The 21880-nt window shown below is 36.5% G+C and overlaps 2 protein-coding genes across 2 annotated transcripts in view; both read right to left on the minus strand.

Annotated features, from left to right (window-relative positions):
• LOC133521422 (MICAL-like protein 1) overlaps nt 1-9601 on the minus strand; it is a 26189-nt gene extending 16588 nt beyond the window's left edge. Inside the window, exons 1-9 of the mRNA XM_061856378.1 lie at nt 9164-9601; nt 8904-9088; nt 8342-8406; nt 7322-7664; nt 5991-6664; nt 5379-5506; nt 3198-3275; nt 2327-2510; nt 1092-1227 (exon numbers count right to left, since the gene is read on the minus strand). Of these exons, the coding sequence (XP_061712362.1) occupies nt 1092-1227; nt 2327-2510; nt 3198-3275; nt 5379-5506; nt 5991-6664; nt 7322-7664; nt 8342-8406; nt 8904-9088; nt 9164-9315 (1945 nt within the window). The 5' untranslated portion in view covers nt 9316-9601. The remainder of the gene's footprint in view (nt 1-1091; nt 1228-2326; nt 2511-3197; nt 3276-5378; nt 5507-5990; nt 6665-7321; nt 7665-8341; nt 8407-8903; nt 9089-9163) is intronic.
• Nucleotides 9602-12927: 3326 nt separating this feature from the next.
• On the minus strand, nt 12928-20275 carry LOC133521427 (uncharacterized). The gene is made up of 2 exons (XM_061856385.1): nt 19446-20275; nt 12928-14230 (listed from the first exon to the last, which is right to left on the minus strand). Exons 1-2 carry the CDS (start codon nt 20252-20254, stop codon nt 14050-14052), a joined length of 990 nt encoding a protein of 329 aa, XP_061712369.1. The 5' UTR covers nt 20255-20275; the 3' UTR covers nt 12928-14049.
• Nucleotides 20276-21880: the final 1605 nt, after the last annotated feature.

Here is a 21880-nt window from a genome sequence, read left to right on the forward strand (position 1 = left end):
AAGACTCCCAAAATTTTAGCACATCTCCTGGGATTGCGCAAACTCACACGCATTTAGGACCAAATGAAGGTATAAAACGATTTCCAGCTTGCTGGGAATTCATTCCTCAAAACGCTTTTTTTAGATTCTCCGGAATAGTTACGAGGTTTGCAACTTTATGTATTATTGGCCAAAGTAGCAATTCTCTAATGTCCTGTAATGGAGTTACAAGGTTTGCAACTTTACCCAACGATATGAAAGGTAAATAACAAATACCGTGGATTGTTCTGTAGTGTAAGTATACTCATTTTACACAGTAAAAATACGAAAAACTGTACGTAGGACTGGATCCTAATTTTCTACTTGTGTAACTTTTACCAAAACAGATTTTACCAAAGTGGATGTGTTCAATTAATAGTGATTTATATTCATTATATTATAGAAGAAATAGAGACGTTGAAAACGATAATAATATCATAATTATAGTAGATTGATAATTATGGCAAATATTGTTCTTTAATCTTTATTGCAGCTTAATGAATCATTAATTATCAATTTATCACTTTCAATTAATCTTTGAAACTAAGGAAGGACAAACGATATTAAGATTAGGTATAACATTTTTAATTTAAAACTGGAGTTTTCGATACACGTGTTGCATACAACACATACGAGACACAACAAGATACAAGGTTACTTTTATACTAAGGACCCGACCTACCCTTGCCTGACGTCTTTTAGTTCCGAGATGGTCTGAACAATCTTATATTGAGTATTACTTCTACACGTACGAGAAGTACCCGCCATGCCCTGTTACCTGTGCGCTGCTATCGCATCCGTTTAATTTTAAATGGGGGGGGGGGGGGGGGAACAGTTTCCCTAACTAGTCACAGAAGAGCCGCTGAAGATACATAGGGCCTCTACACCTCTGGGATGTCTTAGGACAACAACAAATAACTGGTCACAGGGGTGATTTTATGTTCTTTTGTGATCCTATGGTTTTAGTATTGAAAAGGTGCTAAGGCCAAGAAGTAAGGTGTAATTATAGTGACAAATAAAGATGCCCGCATTTGCGAAGTTCAGTATTCGAGGTAGGATGTAATGATACTTACCATCGGAGTTGTTCCTCATGTCGGAGTGGTCGACGCCTTTCTCCATAGAACCACAGCCGGACATGGACATGCTATCGGGTGGTGTTGGCGCCATACGTTTCTTTTTTAGCCTTGGAGTCGACATGCCATATGATTTCTGCAACAAAACAAGTTATTCCAGTTAGTCGAATTTGGGTAGGCCTAGGCAATGAGGGAGCCGAATTTATAAGCGGATAGAATTGGTACTTAGACACGCATCTTAAAATCGAAATTGTGATCCAGTTGAAGCAAATTATCAAACAGACGCTTCATGAAACGGGGGGCCGAGCAAAGATGACAATCGTACATCGACAAACGAAATGAAAAAACAGAAAAAAGTTACGTGACTATTTCCATAGATTATTTAAGTTTCAATTGGCGTTTTCTCTCAATGATTATCTAGGCACCTGGCCACTTACTAATGTAATGTAATACAAAGGAGGCGTTTGCGCAACGTGCTCATCACGTCACGTTGGTTATTATTAGGCCATCCACGATTTTTTTTGTACTTGAACAATACCTACCTCTTTTAACCATTAGACTTTGTGATGATAAGTACATTATCCGGAAACTAAAATCCTGTGTCGTCTATGGAAGTCCACGCACAGCCTATGTGACGTCTGTTCGTAAGTAAACAGTGACACCCTTACGATCAGAAACAGAATCATCGTATCAAAACAGAACAAATTTCGCCTAAAGAAGAGACGTTTTCCAGTTTTTGTACATTGACCCGCCTGTTGCTATCTTTATTGCATGCGCATAACTATATATTGCTGTCAAACTCGCACAGTGACATTGACAACCGGCATCATGGGCGGGACAACATAGAGTGCTCACTCTATAGATCAGTTTTCTTACCAAATCGCTTATTATCGTAGTCGACATCTAGGGTCGAGTAGCGAATTTATCAGTACTGTCACTTGACATTAGATGTCGCGACGAACGAATAGTCTAATGCTCAACAATTTTCAGCTAATATTATAACCGCATTAACTGGAACTCTATTTTCAACTCCTTCTGCTTGTAATATTAGATGTAAATTGTTGAGCAATACATTTTTCGTCAGTCGCAACACCCGTGACATCTAGTGTCAAGTAGCGGTACAGAAAAATCCGCTACTTGACGCTAGATATCGACTACGAAAGTAATAAGCGTTTTGAGCAGAAAACTAAGGTATAGAGGGCCAATTAGCCGTGGTTCATATAAGAACAACTTACTTGGTCAGAATGTACGGTGGACGTGTAAGAGCTGAGCGAAGATATGCTCGCGACATCGTCCATGGACGTGGCGGGGACCTCGGTGACCTTGAGCACTGGCGGCGGCGGCGCCTTCACTTTCTTCCGGCGGCCGCTCGGCAGGTTCGGCGTGCTTGTGGTCAATGACGACTTGTACATGTTTGTACTGAAATAGAATACATTTTGTTAGAACATATCAGACAAAGTTTAAGCGTGAAAGCGACTTTTAAAGCGTTTACTGGCTTTACTGCGCTGTAATAAGCAATTTTCACACTGAAGCCGCGATCCGTTGCGTGTGACGGCAGTGTAAATTGTACTAAATATCATCTATAACAATTTTTTCTAGAGGAATTTAAGGGTGCGATTGCACAACACTGGATAGTTTACCACGCGGTTGTCGAATCAAAATATTGGTTTAGTTTATGTGCGCCATAACACATTCTATAACTGATTGATGCATTTGCCGCGTCGGCAAAATAAAAGATAAACCATTTTTTATATGCGCGCTCCCATTAGAACATACATACAAACTTTTCTTGTGTTTGTGTGGGGTATGTCTATAAGATTATTTTATGTGAGGTTGTGCTTTAAAGGGACATAAGACACGTAAAGTACCTTTTACAAAATAAAATTGGTAGGCCCAGCTTTGACAACTTAAAAGAAGGCTTTGTACAGCATCGTACATTATGCGCTAATTAGTATCCGCTATTGTGTGAAAATTCAGTTAAGCAGCTACCGCAAAACGTATGGCACATAACAATGCCATAACTTAAGCTAAAATATGTTTCACTACTTTACGAATCTACGTTTCTTTGTCTATGGCCACTACAATCATTTTGTGATAGAAATCTACCTTCCATTATGAGGTTCATCGTCGGATGAGGGCTCCTCACCGTCAGACCAAAAGGGGTTGGCGGCTATCAGGCGTTTCCTGTAAACATAAACCAAATGGTACTTAGGTAGATATTCAGAGCTTCTAATACTCCTTCAAAAATTTATATGGTGTGTATTATGGTTATTAAATACTTACACTTAAGACGAAACGGACGACGGCATGTGACCGCTTCTACATACAAACATACTCGTAGTCTCTATTTTCCTCTCAGGATATTAGCTTTAATGAAAATATTTTTTTCTACTTCCGTACTTTTATTTGTCATTTAAAGGGTCGTGCACACATCTTTAAAACCCTACCTTATAGATGTCAAGACAAGTCTATTCCCCAAAAACTCACGCGAAAGGGATAAACGATGATCAGCGGCTTCGTAACTTTAGTACACGTTTATGAATAAGGGGGTTAGTGACTATGCCTGAAGAAATATCAGTGAAGGCCCAAGAAGTCACTAAAACTGCTGCCTTAAAATGATGAATGACATGAAAAATATTTGTTAAATTTACAGTTTTATTTCAAAGTAAGTAAGTAGGTAGGTAAGTAGGTAGGTAGGTATTGTATGCAACGTTGTTTAACTGAGTCAAAAAATACTCGTGGCGTCTTTATTAACAGTTTTCGGCTTCGCCTCAAATTTTTAAACACGCCACTCGCCTTTTTTGACCTCTCTTAAACAACGGTTGCATAAAATACTATAACAGGATTAGATGCAATGCAATTAATAGAAAAAAATCAAACGGAGAGGTCAGAACTATGGTTATATACATTTAATTGTGTACAAATGTTTTCAATAATGTTGATATCCTGAGAGGAAAATGGGGACTAACCCCCTTATTCATAAACGTCTACTACAGTTGACAAGCCGCTAATAATCGTTTGTCCCTTTCCGACGTATTGGTATGATGGAAAGGGACAAACGATAATTAGCGGCTTGTCAACTTTAGTAAACCTTTATGAATAAGGGGGTTAGTTTGTATGGAGAAGCAGATGTTCTTATCCTTTTACCCCCTTATTCATAAAACTTTACGGGCCTGATTTAGTTAAATTATGTTTTATCCCTTTCTTACAAATACATAAGTCAAAATGACAGATAAAGACAAACGATTCATAGCTAATTCAGGCCAGTAAAGCGTTTATGAATAACGCCATTAGCCTTTTTAAAAGAATGTTACTAACTGATGACTATGGTATATGAAAGGGTTAGAGTCAGACCAAGGTAATTTGGCAGCGATTTTGTTAGCCCAGGCGCGGTACGTGTTATTTTAAATGTTAAACTTCTATGAAATATTCGACGACTGGTTTGTCCTAGTGGGTAGTGACCCTGTCTACGAAGCTGATGGTCCGGGGTTCAAATCCTGGTAAGGGCATTTATTTGTGTGATGAGCATGGATATTTGTTCCTGAGTCATGGGTGTTTTCTATGTATTTATATTTGTAAATATTTGTATATTATATATATATCGTTGTCTAAGTACCCTCAACACAAGCCTTATTGAGCTTACTGTGGGACTTAGTCAATTTGTGTAATAATGTCCTATAATATTTATTTATTATTATTTATTTATTATGAAATGATGACGTTTTCTTAACACTTGCACCGTCTGGGCTATCAAAATCGCTGCCAACTTATTTTGGTTTAACTCTACGTCGTTTGGGCATCTTTTTGTGCACAAAACAACGTCGTCGCTAGTTTTGCGTCCGAATGCCTAGATGAATAGTAGAGCTGAGTTCTTGTTGCCGAGTTTCTAATAAAATGATACTGATAATACTGCGTATAGCAATTCGTAGGTACTTTTGGTTGTTTCCGGCAACTTGCTTTACTCATCAACTTAATGTTGCTTAACCAATTTTTATAATGAATACGAAACTTAACAGCAACACACTTTGTTCATTGATAGACCTTATCTCATAGCAATAAGGTGCACAAATCGGCAAGTACCATACATATGTGGGACGAGAGGTTTGTCCATGGCAGTCTTGGTTTCGGAGGATGGAGCAGCGGTCCGTGGTTCGAATCGACGCTGCGTACCTTCCTACCTAACTGATCAGTGAACCTTTACAATTAACATAGGGCTTCATAGATTGACCACTAATAGATCGTATCCCATAGCCATAAGATTCACAGGTCGTCAATTATCATACATACGTGGGAGTAGAGGTTTGTTCAGTGGGCAGTCTCGGAGGATGGATCGGCGGCACATCGTCGTCCTCCTCGTCGCTGCTGCCAAAAGGGTTGGTGCTCACTGGCTTTGATGTATCTTTACTGGCTTCCTCCTAAAATATTTGAGTACGATAAATAAGTGTGTAGTACGAATATTAAAAATATAAAGTAGTAGGGATTCATAGTCACTTCAGTATTCTTAAGGCCTGCTTGTACATCTTTACATAACAGGATTTTTTTTCAGAAACTATTCGAATATTATTCAGGATCTCTTACAAAACTCGTAATTTTCCAAGCCTTTTTAGGGTTCCGTAGCCAAATGGCAAAAAACGGAACCCTTATAGATTCGTCATGTCCGTCTGTCTGTCCGTTTATGTCACATCCACTTTTTCCCGAAACTATAAGAACTATACTGTTCAAACTTGGTAAGTAATTTATTAAGTTACTACATTGAACCTCCCTTTGTGCGTGGTGCGACATTTGCTAAAGTTCTGCCAGGCGCTTTTGCATATTACGCGCGTCAAATGATCATCCAAATACATAAATCAATAGAATCATAGTGATTAATATTGTGTTACATTTGTAATTGTTACATACCTCTTCTTCATCGTCCGAAAACGGGTTTAAATGGTCAGGATAAAGTTTGTCGACTTTTTTCTCATTGTCTGATTTTTTAGCTTCTGTCGTTTTTTCACTTGGCGTAAGATTTTTTTTCTTCCGTGGGGGTACACTAATCGATATTTGAGGCTCAATAATACTAGATTCATTTGTTTCTGACGGAGGACAGTCAATTTCAGGTGGCTGACTAACATGGGTTTTCGCTATTCTAATATCATCAGTCATATTACTCTCGTCTTTTCGCACACTTTCAGTGGAGTCAAATTTTTCCTTAAAACCAGAATCACTGATTTCGTTATCATCTTTCGAATTATTAAATTTTTCATGTTGGATCTCAGTATCACAAACAATATACTGATTGTCACCATTGGTATCTTCAGCGAGTTGCGTTTGCAAGAAATTAATTTTATTTATATTACTCTTGTAAACTTTTTCAGGGCTTTGTTTAAATAATTCGGTATTATCTTTAGCACCATTGTCAACCACTGACTCCATATTGTCTGCTGCTTGAGATTGTAACTTGCTGGTGTTTAAAACACTAGCTGTACTGTCTTTAAGTTTACTATCTAAATTGTCAGATAAAGACATATTCCCTAACTTGTCTTCTAGATTAACTTCTTTATCTGATTGCTTTTCGAACATGCTTATTTTCTCTGTAATAAAAGCAAATGAGTCTTATTATACTAATAGTTAATAATGGTCAATTAGATTATAATGTAAAATACCATCATTAAGTTAATATGGGAAAGCTGCAGTTGTATTTATGAAGCATCTACACTAACTTTTGGGACACAGGTTTCTTATCACTAATTTTGGGACACAGGTTTCTTATAACAAAAATTGTTTCATATCACTAGTTCTTTTTTTATCAGTGCAAGTTAAAATAATTCATTGAAGATTTTATCATATAGGAAAAGTAACTATATTAATTTTAAATATAGTGTGGCTATAGTGCTGTGCAAACTATGTTTAAAATTAGTAATTACAATATCTATTAACAAAATACCAGTAACGTATTGATCTCATTTACGAAGTGGTTAAAAAGGTGCATCTAATTAATCTAATCCAAACAGCCAAAATGTTACAGGTGCATTTCTAATCCGAAATCTAAATTAGCTATCTAAGTACATTTAAAATATTATACTACATACTTACTAACATTTTTAAATAGAGAAGTATTGTTAAATATGCTTGCAATAACAATAACATTTTCATATTTAACACAAATAACATAGACTTGACATACAACAAAGCCAGTTCTAAAGTAATAGAGAAGATGTAGTAAAGGGAAGTTTTGTAAAGATACTCACCTAAGATTGACTGAGGCCTTGTCTTATGTTTTGGAACAATAGGCTCTTCACTGGGGAGCTCATTAGGTTTAGACAAGTCTTCATGAAATGCTAACATTCCTATTTGGTCATTATTATTAAGAAATGCAGGCATTATCTTTTCATTCTTGCAACTATCACAACAAAATTCAGATCCTTCGATAACTTGGAAATTCTTGGGGTTCAAGTGACCCGAGCACTTGGAGCAACGGAAACATCTTCTATGATAGAGCTTGTGTGAGACAATGAGACGCTGTGCAAGGTAAACAGGCAGGCCGCATGCAGCACACTTGTCTAGGCCTGTCTTTCCGAATTTGAATGGTGCCTATAAGTGAAAATAAATAAAGAATAGAGTATGGAATGCAAGAAATCAGTAGTGTATCATTACATATTTTTATATTGTCCAAATTATAATAATGTTTACTATACATAGGCACTGAATGAATTTGTTTGTTTAGCTTCAATAATTTATACATTTATGACAATGACACACTGCTACTTGTAGTAGAGAAAAACATCACATATTATACTGTAACAAACACATCACAGAAAAAGGATAGACATATACCTATGTAGGAACTAAGACATATATTAGCATACATTTTGTTGTTTTCACCAAATGTATGCTCATAAATAAGTATGTAATAAAACCAATCTAATCTCATGCAATAGAAGTGAAATTATAAAAAGTAATTGTGCTGGCTATAATACTGTTTTTCACACCATAAACAGTCTTAAATTATCACAAACTAAAGAATAACAGCTAACATAATCCCAACTGATCTAATTAATAGGTTGACAAATAGAAAAATTTGGGTATTACCAGAAAACATTATTATTCAGGGGAATAGTTTACATGTAAATATAAATCTCGTTATGGATCACTGTGCTCACAGTGTAAGTAAGTTTAGATAAATGTCAAAGATCCAAAAGAATATACAAGGTATGGCAAACAAAACCAAGAGAGAATAAGGATAACATTAACATGTAAAATGTACTCACCGCTGCTGTAGAGGTTGATGGAGGCTCTGGGGTCTTGGATTCATTTTCAGAGGCTTTAGTGTTTACTGGAAAAAAAAATGATATCCTATTTTTTTTTGCACAGATATGATTAATGTACCTAGGAGGATATACCATACCAGAGATATTCATCATTTTAATGATGTAGGTACGTAATATCTTTCCTGTTCTAGTTAAGGAAATAAGGGCATTAGGTACACCCACATTTCAGAATAAGGGCATAACATATATGAAGCAAACTAATTATACATAAAATATCACAATCACACAACTATACATTTAACGCTTTTGAAAACACAAGAGAAATTTATTAGTACAGTGTAAATTCTATATAACGTCACTCGGTATAACATCAAGATTTGTTGGCTATGGTTGGTTTATTTTACAATTAATTTCTCTCTATGTAACAATAACTCTCTATAGTTTCAAAAAACGTCTGGTACCTAGAGTGTCATTATATAAAATTTACACTGTATTTCCATTTTTCTTATCAGTTTTACACATGCACCTGCAACACAAATGTTCATATACATAAAGAATTTACCTGTGTGGCCAAGACGTTGATAAAACTGAGACAAATAAGTGAGAATAGACAATCTGTCTGGCACTTCGTTCTCCACCATATCCTCAGGATCCAGCAGCGCGGGAATTCCCAAATGTTTCTCCGCAATACTAAATGCCTGCTGGTTGTTTTCATAAATGTTTTCTGGTTTTAAACTCGATATATCTCTGTAAAAAAGAACCTTCAATTAGTTATATATATTCATTAAACTATACATATAAAAACAATGTAAAATAACTTACATTAAGTCAGGCCTGAAGTGATGAACTAATGCACAGAAAGCGATGCCATTTCTCCATGATGTAGTCATATTATCAATCTGCACATTAGGGCAATCCTTGATTAGGCGTTTACACCATAATTCCAAGGCCTTCGTCCCTTTTACCTCAGACATTTTCGAGTATTTTAGTTACTAGTGTCTAGAAAGTAAGCCACAACGGTCATCTACACGATGACTCATATAAGTTTCCGTGCATCTTCAATTAATGTTACGAAGAAGATTATGCCACACAATCAGATTTTAGCTTTAATGAAATAATTTATGAGCCCGATTGAATAATCTTTAGTTGAACAAAAGTGATTGTTGGGTTGGCATTTAGTGCAAGTACAAGTAGAGTGCTAACTGCTATTCAGTAAATGACATTTCTGAAACGTCAAAGTTATTTGACAGCTGTATTATTATGGTCCAATACATGCGTGCTTTTCATTGTGCGGCTTTAATGAAAATAAGGCTGGATACACATGTGTGGGTAATTTGACTAAATATACGCTCTGCTATGGAGTACACTCCATAGCAGAGCGTATATTTCGGTGTATTGCGGCGCCATTTATTTAATGTTTTTCCTACTCCTCTACTGTTATCTGTCATTTATGCATTCATTATCACGAATATAAGAACATACATAAAAGGTTTCAAGAAAAGTCTATATTGTCTATTCCTCATAAAAGCTCTTGTGCTTTTAATCGCTATAATGTTACTGCGATTAATGGCTACCAACCTAACAAAACCAAAACGAATACAGTTTTAAACTAAGTGCATTGCTGCCAACTTACAAAATATTCATTTGGTTGCATAGTAAAAATAATTACTTCATAAGTCAGAAACACGCATGTGACACCCGTAATATAGCAACACCCATAGACTACGAAGACCGCTTAGCGTTGCTTGTTAGTATCCGTAGGCTACGGTGGCCAAAATTGAGAAAAAACTGTCCAAAAATTTAATTTAGCAAGTAGCAAGTACCAGGGCCTCATGAGTTACGAGGTGTCGCTGACCGGCCGGCCGCGGCCCGGGGCGGGCTGGGAGCGTAACAAGGTATGCTCGCGCGTCTTGGCTATATACTTTTGCTTTGTTTACCTAAATTAAGATTTATTTTTGTTGACTCGTAGGAAAAATATTGTATGCAACGTTGTATAAGTAGTTCAAAAAATGCTCGTGGCGTATTCCTTTACAATGTTCGCCTACGCCTTCGGCTCCGGCTCACATTGTAACTCACGCCACTCGCCTTTTTTGACCCTTCTTATACAACTGTTGCATAAAATACTATTTTGATTTTTCAAACATAGAGATTTTCCTCCTTATATATTCCAATTTGCAATAATCCTGCTTACATTTGAGTATTATAAAGGACGTCTTAAAACGCTTAAAACGGCACTCCGTATTGATAGTGGAGGTAGGCCAGCCTACCCATGAGGAAACATAAAAACTGGTTGTCTGTAAAGTCGGTTTACGGAAGATAATGTTGCGTGATAACGTCATAAGAAAACATTAATGAAAAAATGCATACTTTTATTTATGAATTGAATTGAATTATTATCGCTGAATTATCATGATTTTATATAATACAAAGGAGTTACCATGGAGATATGTCCACAACGTGGCCGTAACGTTACCATGGAGATCTGTCCACAACGTGACACTTTTTCGTGTATGCTACCGGTGTTCAAAGAGCATATAATCACTACGTTTTACCGGTGTTCATCAATTTGGAAGACGTTATCACGTCAAAAAAAAACGATTAAGCGCGAATTCGTTTAACTCGGGCGCCAAGGGTTCCGTAGTACATTTATGTCAATGCCGTGGATATGCACTTTCAATTATCTCGTGCAACTTTAAGCACGAAATCTTTTTGACTAGAAGCATACTAAGTCTGTGTACAGCGCCACCTATCAGCGAATAGGCTAATATGTATGTCGGGTTTTAGGGTTCCTAAGCCAAAATGACAAAAACGGAACCCTTATAGTTTCGTCGTGTCCGTCCGTTCGCTACAGTCGGATAGCAAGCGAAAAAATGTTTCCATCGTCACGGCAGCAACACTTAACAATTTGTTTACAGCTTCATACGTAAAATGCGTAAAAGAGAAGGCACAAATAAAATAATACCTAAGTAAAACTGATAAAGAAAAAAGTTCAAAGACAGTTCTATGTATTTTAGTACAATAATCTACTCGCTACCGAAGAACCTATATTAAATATATTTGTGTACAGCGCCATCTATCGGCAAGTTGTCTAATTTGCGCGATTTAATGCACGTTTGTTGGTTTATTGAGGATAATTCTCAGTCATGTAAAGCAATTTCAAAAAATTGAACTTTTATTTGAAAAAAGGTGTCTTTTATGTATATCACATAGACATTTCAAGTGTAATAAACACGTAAAGTTAGTTAAATTACAAACTAATTCAGAAATGTTTTTTGTTAGTTAAAAAAAGTTACTAAGATACGAGTAGAGATCAGAGTATATTTTTCCTGTAAAATTTATAGTAAACTGCAGAGATAATTAGGGGGGGGGGGGGGGGGGGTTAGTTCTGGGATAGCGTTGTTCATAACAGCTTTCTGGCAGTACTGGAGCAGCCTACATGCCCATAACAATCGAGATAGGATACTACATTATAAAATAAAATAGGTATTAATATAGGTTTAGTTTATTAGGTAATAAGTTACTAATATAATATAATATAATATAATATAATATGGAAATAATTCTGAAATAAATGTTTATTTAATTTAATTTAATTTAATAACTATTCCAAATTTCAAATCGATAGCTTAAGTTGTTCTCCAGATATTTAGCGATGTGACAGACAGACAAACGGATGGACGGACAGAGTCGCACCTTAAGGGTTCTCTTTGTACCTTTTGGTACAGAACCCTAAAAATAAATTTGTGACAAAACCACGTATTACTTACAGTACAATTTTACTCATTTAGTAAAGTCGCCATCAGATATATCAGAGCGGCCAGGGTGCTCACAAATATTTGAACGTGCTCACAAATATAAGAGTGCGTCCAGATATGTTTGAGCAACTCGGCCGCTCCGATATATCTGATGGCGACTGTACTAAATGAGTACAATTTAAACGGGAACGAAATTAATAGTTATCAATTTAGTGGCGGTGTATAATCGTAGTTGTTTGACCTTTTCCGATATTTTATTTCTGTAAAAATTAAGAGCAAAAAACAGATTTCATACAAATTTTTAAATGCTCCTAACTTATACTTATATTAATTAAAGATTTGAAAAAATAATCAAATACAGGGGCGAAGCTGTGGTTGATATACAACAAACTGTGTCATAATATTTTTAATAATGTTTTTTTTTTTTTGGCACGGCATACGCAAGCAAACAAGCATACGGCCCACCTGATGTTAAGCAGTCACCGGAGCCTGTGGACGCCTGCAACTCCAGAGGTGTTACATACACTTTGCCGACCCTTTAAAAACCTGATACACTCCTTTTATGAAGAACCCCATACTGTAGATCCTCGGGAAAACCTCGGAAGGGTCCTCTTTTAATAATGTTAATACATATCCAGAGAGAAAAATGAGGACTACGTTTGCATGAAAGGCGGTTTCGGGGCGGCCTTGGTCTATCCTTTTAAGCAGAAAAAAAATTCCTAGTGCCTCAAAAGTAGGCAAACTAGCACGCTTGTTGGAATCGAGTCCTATGGATACATCGCCCCTGTTACACAAAATGTAAAAAGCAAAATACAAATAATAATTCATAACTATAGCCGTGATGCTGATGCCATCATTATTTTATTTAGAAAATGAAAACTAATAGCCTTGCCTAACCGTGACAAGAGCAAGAACGAGAAGCTGGCGTTGCGGCATTCACTGCCCTTCGTACTCGAACTTCACTGCATTCTTCAGGCTTGCAGACAGGAGCAGCCGCATTAGACGTTAATTCAGGAACAGGAGATTTCTCTTCATTGTCTCGAAGAGGGAGTGCTGTGGTTCCCGCAAGCGCAAAAAGTAAAATCAACAACATTTTTAGTTGAATGATGTGTTGTCGCTGTATATATTGGTGAGCACTTAAAATTGCAGAGCCAATTTTATTGTCATTTGATTGAATTTTTAAATTGGCCGTGCTGTTGTAATGATGGAGGAAGTTATGGAAAAATAGGCAGATTGATCGGATATCAATAATTTTTTTCTTGCTTTGATAAAAACTAATTTCTATTTACTTCAATTCGAAGATTCTTTTACACTAGATGGGCCAATTTTATTTAATTGCAGTGTTTTTCGTCAGATTTTGATAAAATTTGGAAATTTTGAAGAGTTCCTAATTCTGGATGGAATATATACAAAACACCAATTTGGGACAAAAATATATGTAATTATCCGTTGGTTTTACGAAAATAGATATACCATAACGCTTTCGTAGCTCAGAGGAGGATATTGTAGGACGGACAGTAAAATTGCACTTATATATAACTGGGAACTCTATATAATATTTATTCCGAAAAAACTAAACGAAAATAAAAATCAGCCAAGTTACAAGTTCGCTTGTCCATGATGAACTTTACTCACGTCACCTACGTCGAATACCAGTGAGAGTTAAGGAAAGAGTAAACCAGTGAGCTACATGCTTGACTTTGTCATCAGATCTTTTCCCACCGGTGAAATATGGATCTGTCGCGCCCACGATTGCGCCAATTAAACCGAAAGGATAAAATAATATTCTAAACTGGACCTTAATGACCTAACCGCCCCTGTTAACGTAAAAGGCCATTTTTAGCAGGATTATTTATTAAAATTTGGGTAAGTACATAAATATCTTGCTCTAAATTTTAACAACAGTCAATGAATCGCCAAGTTTTACATCAATTGTCTATATAATATAGGTAATTATAGAACCCAAATCTCTCTGCAAACACCGAGCGCGTCTGGTGCATATCCCGCCGGGCATTGGTTAGGCACACTTATAACATTTTTCCAAGAATAGTAATTGAAGATATTGACTGGTTTCACCATTTCTTTATTTGGCTGATCTTCAACTTCTGGGGCCGAGTCCTCTAAAAGTGAAAATCTAAAAAGAAAAGAAAACTCTTATTTAATAACTGGCGAACCAGCTATAAGTATGTATTGTTTGTATCGCAGTCAACAAGATTTAGATAATGGCTCCCCTAGGAAATATCATAACAATATAAACGTGCATTTCATTAATTTCAGTGATAGTACACTTTTGTTTGTGTTTGTCATTCATTCACCGTTACTTCTGTTTTACTCATTTCCTCAAAGGTTAACTGGAAGAGATCCCTTACAGGGATAAGTTCGCCTTTGTTGTATTTAATTTACTCAGTAACTGTGTTTTTATTTCTATGTACAATAAAGTATATACATACATACATACATACAATATACTTATACTAAAACACAGCCAACTTTTCAGTGGAAAAGGGCATGAAATTCAAATTTTCCATGGGAAGTCCACACATCGCTCTTCTAAGTACTGACAAGGTGGCCGTGGCAGAGTGTATGTATACTCTGTAAGTATTTACATATACCTAGATCATACAGATAAGCAACGAACTTACAGTCTGTCAAGCCATTTCTGTCAGTAAAAAAAACGGATATTTAAAAAAGGTAGGCGCGAAAGGTTATTATCGTTTCGTCCCCTAGAAAATTTCGCCTCGCCTTTTTCTACTGTATAAATTTACAATACAAATACTCTTTATTGCACATCTAAGTACAGAAACAATATAAAGAATAATCTTTATTGCACATTAAGGAGAGGTAAACAACAGACGGTCTTGTCGCTAAAAAACGATCTCTTCCAGACAACCTTTGGGAAGCGGAATTTTAGTACATTATGAGACAAGTGTGCTAAGTTGGTCATTACACACGAGGCGATATTGTGTAATAAGAAATTACCAATGCACACGCGTTTCATACGACGTTTTCAACACACTTGCGAGGAAAAAACAAAACTTATACATTTGTTTTTTTTTTGTCAAAACAGTAAAAGTACAATTTTCAAAATGGTGGCTTACAGTTTTAACATTGAATAATTGCACCAAAGCGTGCTGGGCTTGTAGGCACTTATTCGACAATTTAATGAAGTAAGCTACCAACACGTTTTCCAACAAAGACTGGACGTTTTTGCTGATTTTCCATTGAATAAAAGTTTTATATGCCGCCAAATATTTTTCACCCGATTTTGATGGTAAAAGGCTATCGTTCTCGGCTCTTGCCTCTATTAGTATTACTGGCAGCGTCAATTTTATGTGTTCTTCATTTTCAATGCTTCAAATGACATTTTCGTCAATATTCGAACTAAAAACATGCAAAACTATTCCAATTTTATGACAAATACGGAAAATGGCTGGCGCGTTCTTTTTTTTTACGCACGTTTCCAATGCGCGCGCAAGACAGAAGCGCGAACGAAATCGACAAACAGCCAATGAAAAAAATGTAATAAAGCTAATATGTTCGTATTTCTATTCGACGGATGGAGATCAAATCGATAAAAATTATGTTTATTCATTCATGTAATTTACGAGATAATTTAATCTATAAATTATGTTTGGTGTAATAAAACCTCTTTGAACTAACATTTGAAACCAGATAGTTGGTTAAAAAAATGAATTACTCGACCAAATTAAGAAAGCTCCGTTGCCATGCATATTATTAGCAATCAGTTACCTTCGTATCTCAGTCGGATGATATAATGAAAAAGCACGAGTGTTATACAGGGTGACTGGTAATTCGTCGTATTCCTTCAAGGGGGTTATTCTACAGCTTATTTGGAGTGATTTAAGTCCAGTCAACCAGGGGTCAAAACTCATTGGTTTTCAAGTTATTCAAGATTTTAGATATTTTTAAACTACGTATTTTTTTTAACTACTTATTTTTCAAATAAAAAAATAAGATTTTCCGAATAGCCAATGAATCACTGATTACGTAAAATAATAAAAAAAGTACAAAACATATCAAAATTTTGCAAATAAAAGCATCTGAAGTCAGAAGTTTTTGTATTTTTTTTTTCAAATCTTGTTCATTTCCTCTGTTCATAAGCTTTCTAAAAAGGTACAATTTATGACATTTTATGCTCATTTTTTACAATTCATAATAATAATACCAGAGCAGGTACAGGACTTAGCGTACTTGACTTTACTTGTTTGTGTCGTTTTAAACTCGCCGAAGGCATACTTTGTCTCTAGTTTCTTATCTTATCTTATTCCTTGAGGTAGTAGGCACTGCAGATTGCCTTTGGTGAAACAAACAAACTGATTAAGGGTCATTAGCTAATGAGCTAATGAAGTTAAATTACTTTAATTAGTTTGTTTGTGTCACTTTAATTCTTACGGCGGGTTTTTCGCCTTCTGTTCCTTATCTTATCTTAATTTTATTGGGTGGCGATGCTTCTCATGGGGTGGGGGTGAGACTAACCAGGTTTAAATAGGTCATGTAGTAATTAATCAGTTAGTTACTTTCAACTTTCTTTCCAATTCGGACGATATTGATAACTAAGTTTTTTCTCAAATGGCTACTTACGAATTTGAAGAATTCGCAGATATCATTTATTATTACGGACTCTGTGATGGTGACGCCGCTGCAGCTAGAAGGGAGTACCAACTTCATTACCCTAACCGCCGTTTACCTCACGTAAGCGTGTTTGGTTCATCGTACCGTCTTATTCGGGAAACAGGATCAGTTAAACGCCGTCAAGCTTATGCTGGAAGACCTCAACAATACGATCCTGCTGAAGAAGAAGAAATCTTGCACTTTTTCCCGGCAGACGGTACTACTTCGACGAGAATTATGGCTAACCGGCTCGGTATGTCTCAGTGGAAGGTGTGGTTTACCCTGCACTCAGCTCGACAGTATCCGTATCATTACACTCCAGTCAGTACACGCTATTGAAGAGGGAGACCCAGCAAGAAAAATAAATTTCTGCAGATTTTTAATTAATGCTGATATCGAAGATCCCGAATTTGTGGACGGACGAATCTAATTTCGACCGTGACGGGATAACAAATTACCACAATCTGCACTTTTGGGCTCCCAAAGGTCAAAACCCAAAAAAATCAAACGAAGGAGCTCACCAACAAAGATTTTCTTTGAACGTGTGGATGGGAATCGTGCACGATAATTTAATCGGACCTTTTTTTCTGCCAGCTCGATTAACCGGCATCGCGTATGAAATTTTTTTGGGGGATGAGCTACCGACGCTACTGGAAGATGTGCCGCTTGCGACAAGAATTAACATGATTTATCAGCACGATGGCTGCCCTGCTCACTTTTACCGGGGTGTGCGGCAGTGGATGGATGAAAACTACCCAAGAAGATGGATTGGTCGAGGTGGCCCAACCCCTTGGCCAGCCAGGAGCCCAGATTTAACTCCGTGTGATTTCTACATCTGGGGTCACATGAAGGCGTTGGTCTACGACAGACCGATACGTGACGTAGAAGACCTACGGCAAAAAATCCTAGCAGCTGCACAGACGATGAAAGACGGGCTTTCGAGGCGAGTGACAATCACTGAAGTACGAAGAAGGCTTCGTTCTTGCATACGCAGGCAGGGCAAACAGTTCGAGCAAGATTTATAATTTTTCCTTTTTAAGATTAATTTTTATTTAATAATGAAACTGTATTTTTCCAATTTTCTTATTCCCCTACTTAATTACTTACCAAATTGTCACCCCGGGCAACTTAAAGTCTCAGAAGATAAGAAACTGGAGACAAAGTATGCCTTCGGCGAGTTTAAAACGACACAAACAAGTAAAGTCAAGTACGCTAAGTCCTGTACCTGCTCTGGTATTATTATTATTAATTGTAAAAAATGAGCATAAAATGTCATAAATTGTACCTTTTTAGAAAGCTTATGAACTGAGGAAATAAATTCTGTAATTTGTACGCGAAGTGTTATTACTTATTTTTAGTTATGCCTTAAAATGTAACAAGATTTGAAAAAAAAAATACAAAAACTTCTGACTTCAGATGCTTTTATTTGCAAAATTTTGATATGTTTTGTACTTTTTTTATTATTTTACGTAATCAGTGATTCATTGGCTATTCGGAAAATCTTTTTTTTTATTTGAAAAATACGTAGGTTAAAAAAATACTAGTTTTAGGTCAAAAAGCGGGTATTTATTGAAAAAATCTAAAATCTTGAATAACTTGAAAACTAATGAGTTTTGACCCCTGGTTGACTGGACTTAGATCACTCCAAATAAGCTGTAGAATAACCCCCTTGAAGGAATACGACGAATTACCAGTCACCCTGTATTATACTGAAAAAGCACGCGTATTTAATATCTAAGATTATGAGCCCAAAATCGGTGGAATAAAAACGTCGTTTTGAGCAAGTGTGTTGAAAAATAAATTTATGTCATGTCAGTCATAAATTTATAGACATCATTATGGAAAGGAAGCAGATAAAAGTGAAGTTTAGTGAGTCTCTTGAAAGAATTAGGAAATAGAGCGCGCCCCAAGTCTTTCATTAAAACAATAGAATATACCTAGTTGATGTCTTTACATACATGTATACTAGACTACGCATGACGCAGTAAATGTTCCTAGCTATTTTATCTGTTATGCAACGACTTCGGTGCATTATACCTACCTGCTGAAAGAATGAGACAATATATGTATGTCTTGTGAAATCTATTACACAACAAAATGAAAGTCTCAGAGGTAAGTAAGTGATTAAACAATTGGGTACTTGACACATGTTGAATATTATAAGTTATAACAAAATTTAGTTAAATGGATAGAAAATGAGCCATCCATTAGAAAAAAGGAATTTAAAAAATTATATTGAGATTATAAAAAAATACAAGGTTCCGAAGTCTCAAAAAAAAATTTTTTTTGTGGTAATTGAAAAGTAAATTGTATGACAATTATACACATAAACGCAATATTTCAGGGTCAAAATGGCAATTTCCTTGATCTTCCATACATTTAGGACAGACTTATATGATGTGACGTCACATCACCTTATCATTTTGTTAGAGGCGTTTCAATCGTCGAGCGTCAGACTTTAATTCTCATTTCTGATCTTTGTGTTGCTTAAATGCCATGAGTCCCATATATACATTTAATCCTCAGGAAAATCTCTTGATTTTCGTTTGACATTATTTACAAAAAACAGTCAAGTAGCCAATTAATCGGTCAATAACTTTGCGATTACCTTATAAGTTTCCGTGTTAATTTAAATGCTATATGAATATCAAATGAATGACACAATTCTACACTCAAACATGAAAGCAAACGGGATTTTTGAAATTGTAGGTACTCACTTTGAATTAATTCTGATCCAAACATCACGGCATGCTCCATTGATATATTCTTGACCAGCAGGGCAATTCGTTGGAACGGTTATCATGTTCAGTGGAGCAGGAGTCCTGCCAATATATTCTGCTTTCCAAACATCACGACATTCTCCATTGATGTACTCCTGACCATCAGGGCAATTGGTAGGCACCGTTATAACGTTCAGTGGAGCAGGGGTTCTGCCAATATTGCCTGATACTCTCCAAACATCACGGCATTCTCCATTGATGTACTCCTGACCATCAGGGCAATTGGTAGGCACCGTTATAACGTTCAGTGGAGCAGGGGTTCTGCCAATATTGTCTGATGCTCTCCAAACATCACGGCATTCTCCATTGATGTATTCCTGACCATCAGGACAATTCGTTGGCACCGTTATAACGTTCAGTGGAGCAGGGGTTCTGCCAATGTTGTCTGATGCTCTCCAAACATCACGGCATTGTCCATTGATATATTCCTGACCATCAGGACAATTCGTTGGCACCGTTATCACGTTCAGTGGAGCAGGGGTTCTGCCAATATTGTCTGATGCTCTCCAAACATCACGGCATTGTCCATTGATGTATTCCTGACCATCAGGGCAATTCGTTGGCACTGTTATCACGTTCAGTGGAGCAGGAGTTCTCGCAATTACGTTTGCTATTGCTACATCTGGGCTTATTTCGAAATCATGGGGAGGTCGTGCTAAGCTTGTCGCCAGAAGAGCAAAGAGGATATATAAAAACATGTTTATTTTATAACTTTGGCTATACGATTGGAGAGTAGCTAAGAACATACTGGTCTGGAAAATAAAACTAATTGGCTTTTAATTACATTATCTGATCAGACTTGACGTATGAGATAAGAGGGGAATCTAAGGTAAAATATCTTACCTGATAATCAGCGGTAGGTACATAAGGAGGTAGGTAGATGAAAGCTAAGTGGTTCGAAGATTATAGCATAATATTCATGTTTTGGTAATCTTAACAATAGGTACGATACGCATTTACCTACCCAATGTTAACTCATAAAAAAACTGCCTGCAAAGCTGGAGGTCCTGGGTTCAAATCCCGGTAAGGGCATTTTTTGTGTGTTCTAAGAGTTATGGATGATTTCTATGTTTTTAAGTATTTTTATCATATATCTATAGGTTTATATATGGTCGTCTAGTAGCCACGACACAGCCTTATTGAGCTTACTGTAGGACTTGGCCGACCTGTGTAATATTTTGCCTCTAACTAATATATATTTATTTAGTTTAACTAGGTTTAACCTAGCTTTGTGACTCGTTATAGGTATAGGTACTTAATAAATAGGAGAGTCAACCGTTTATAAAGCCGCCGTTTGTGCAGCCTAAATTATACTACCTACTACATTCAAAATTTAATATAAGGTTTGGAATAATAATAACCCATGAAGGCGGTAAATGTCTATTACAGATGCACATTAACTACAACGTAACGCATAAGTGGCCTTTTTAATGTTGCTTATGTCCATGGGCGACGATGACTGCTTCCCATCAGGTGGCTCGTCTTATCACTTAAGACAAAAAAGCAAGGGATGCATAGCTGAATGTGCAAGTCGCAAAATGTGCAGGTTAGGTAAAATGAGCAAATCGCAAAATGTGCAGATCTCACAATGAGCAAACAGCAAAATGTGCAGATCTCATAATGGGCAAATCGCAAAATGTGCAGATCTCATAATGGGCAGATCGCAAAATGTTCAGTTCTCATAATGGGCAGATCGCAAAATGTGCAGATCTCACAATGGGCAGATCGCAAAATGTGCAAGCAGATAATAATATAACTAACTATTAACTAACAACTGTCCCTTCCTATCGTATTGCTATGGCTACCGTGTTGGTTACAAATTAACGTTGATTAAATATTCAGATGTCCTTGTTTATTCTATTATTTTCTTCGCGTATTTTATATAATATATTCACCTATCATAGATTATTCTTTTTAACCAATGACTACTTTTAGAAAAGGACAGTGGTCTCTTTTGCTCTCTTTTTCGGCACGTTTTCCTCCTTCAACCCTGTCAAATGAAAATGGACCTTAGTGTGTTTTAATAGAGTGCTCTTATTAACATTTTTGACAGTTAATCTTCCTCCGTATGGAAAAACTTCTTATTTTAAAGTCGTACTAACAACTACACGGGCCCGCCAAGAATCGTTTCCTCTAGGACAAGGTTAAGGTCCAGGTTAAGTTCACGTCCGGATCTGCGGTATCGGCTCTACTCGGGTATTGAACACCCGTGACCCGCCCGGATGAAGAGAATTCAAGAAGACTTCTCATTCTCATCTACGAGTACAGTGTGATCTGCACATATTGCGACCTGCACATTTTACGAATTGCACATTTTGCGACCTGCACATTTTACGATTTGCACATTTTGCGACGTGCACATTTTACGATTT

This window comes from Cydia pomonella, chromosome 9, assembly GCF_033807575.1.
Source record: "Cydia pomonella isolate Wapato2018A chromosome 9, ilCydPomo1, whole genome shotgun sequence".
Taxonomy (NCBI): Eukaryota; Metazoa; Arthropoda; class Insecta; order Lepidoptera; family Tortricidae; genus Cydia; species Cydia pomonella.

Bases quoted from the DNA above. Each gene is read 5' to 3' on its own strand.
- LOC133521427 (XM_061856385.1), bottom strand. From the start codon at position 20,254: ATGTTCTTAGCTACTCTCCAATCGTATAGCCAAAGTTATAAAATAAAC. The intron at 14,231-19,445 runs GTGAGTACCTAC...TTTTCTTTTTAG, and splicing joins TGGATCAGAATTAATTCAAA to ATTTTCACTTTTAGAGGACT.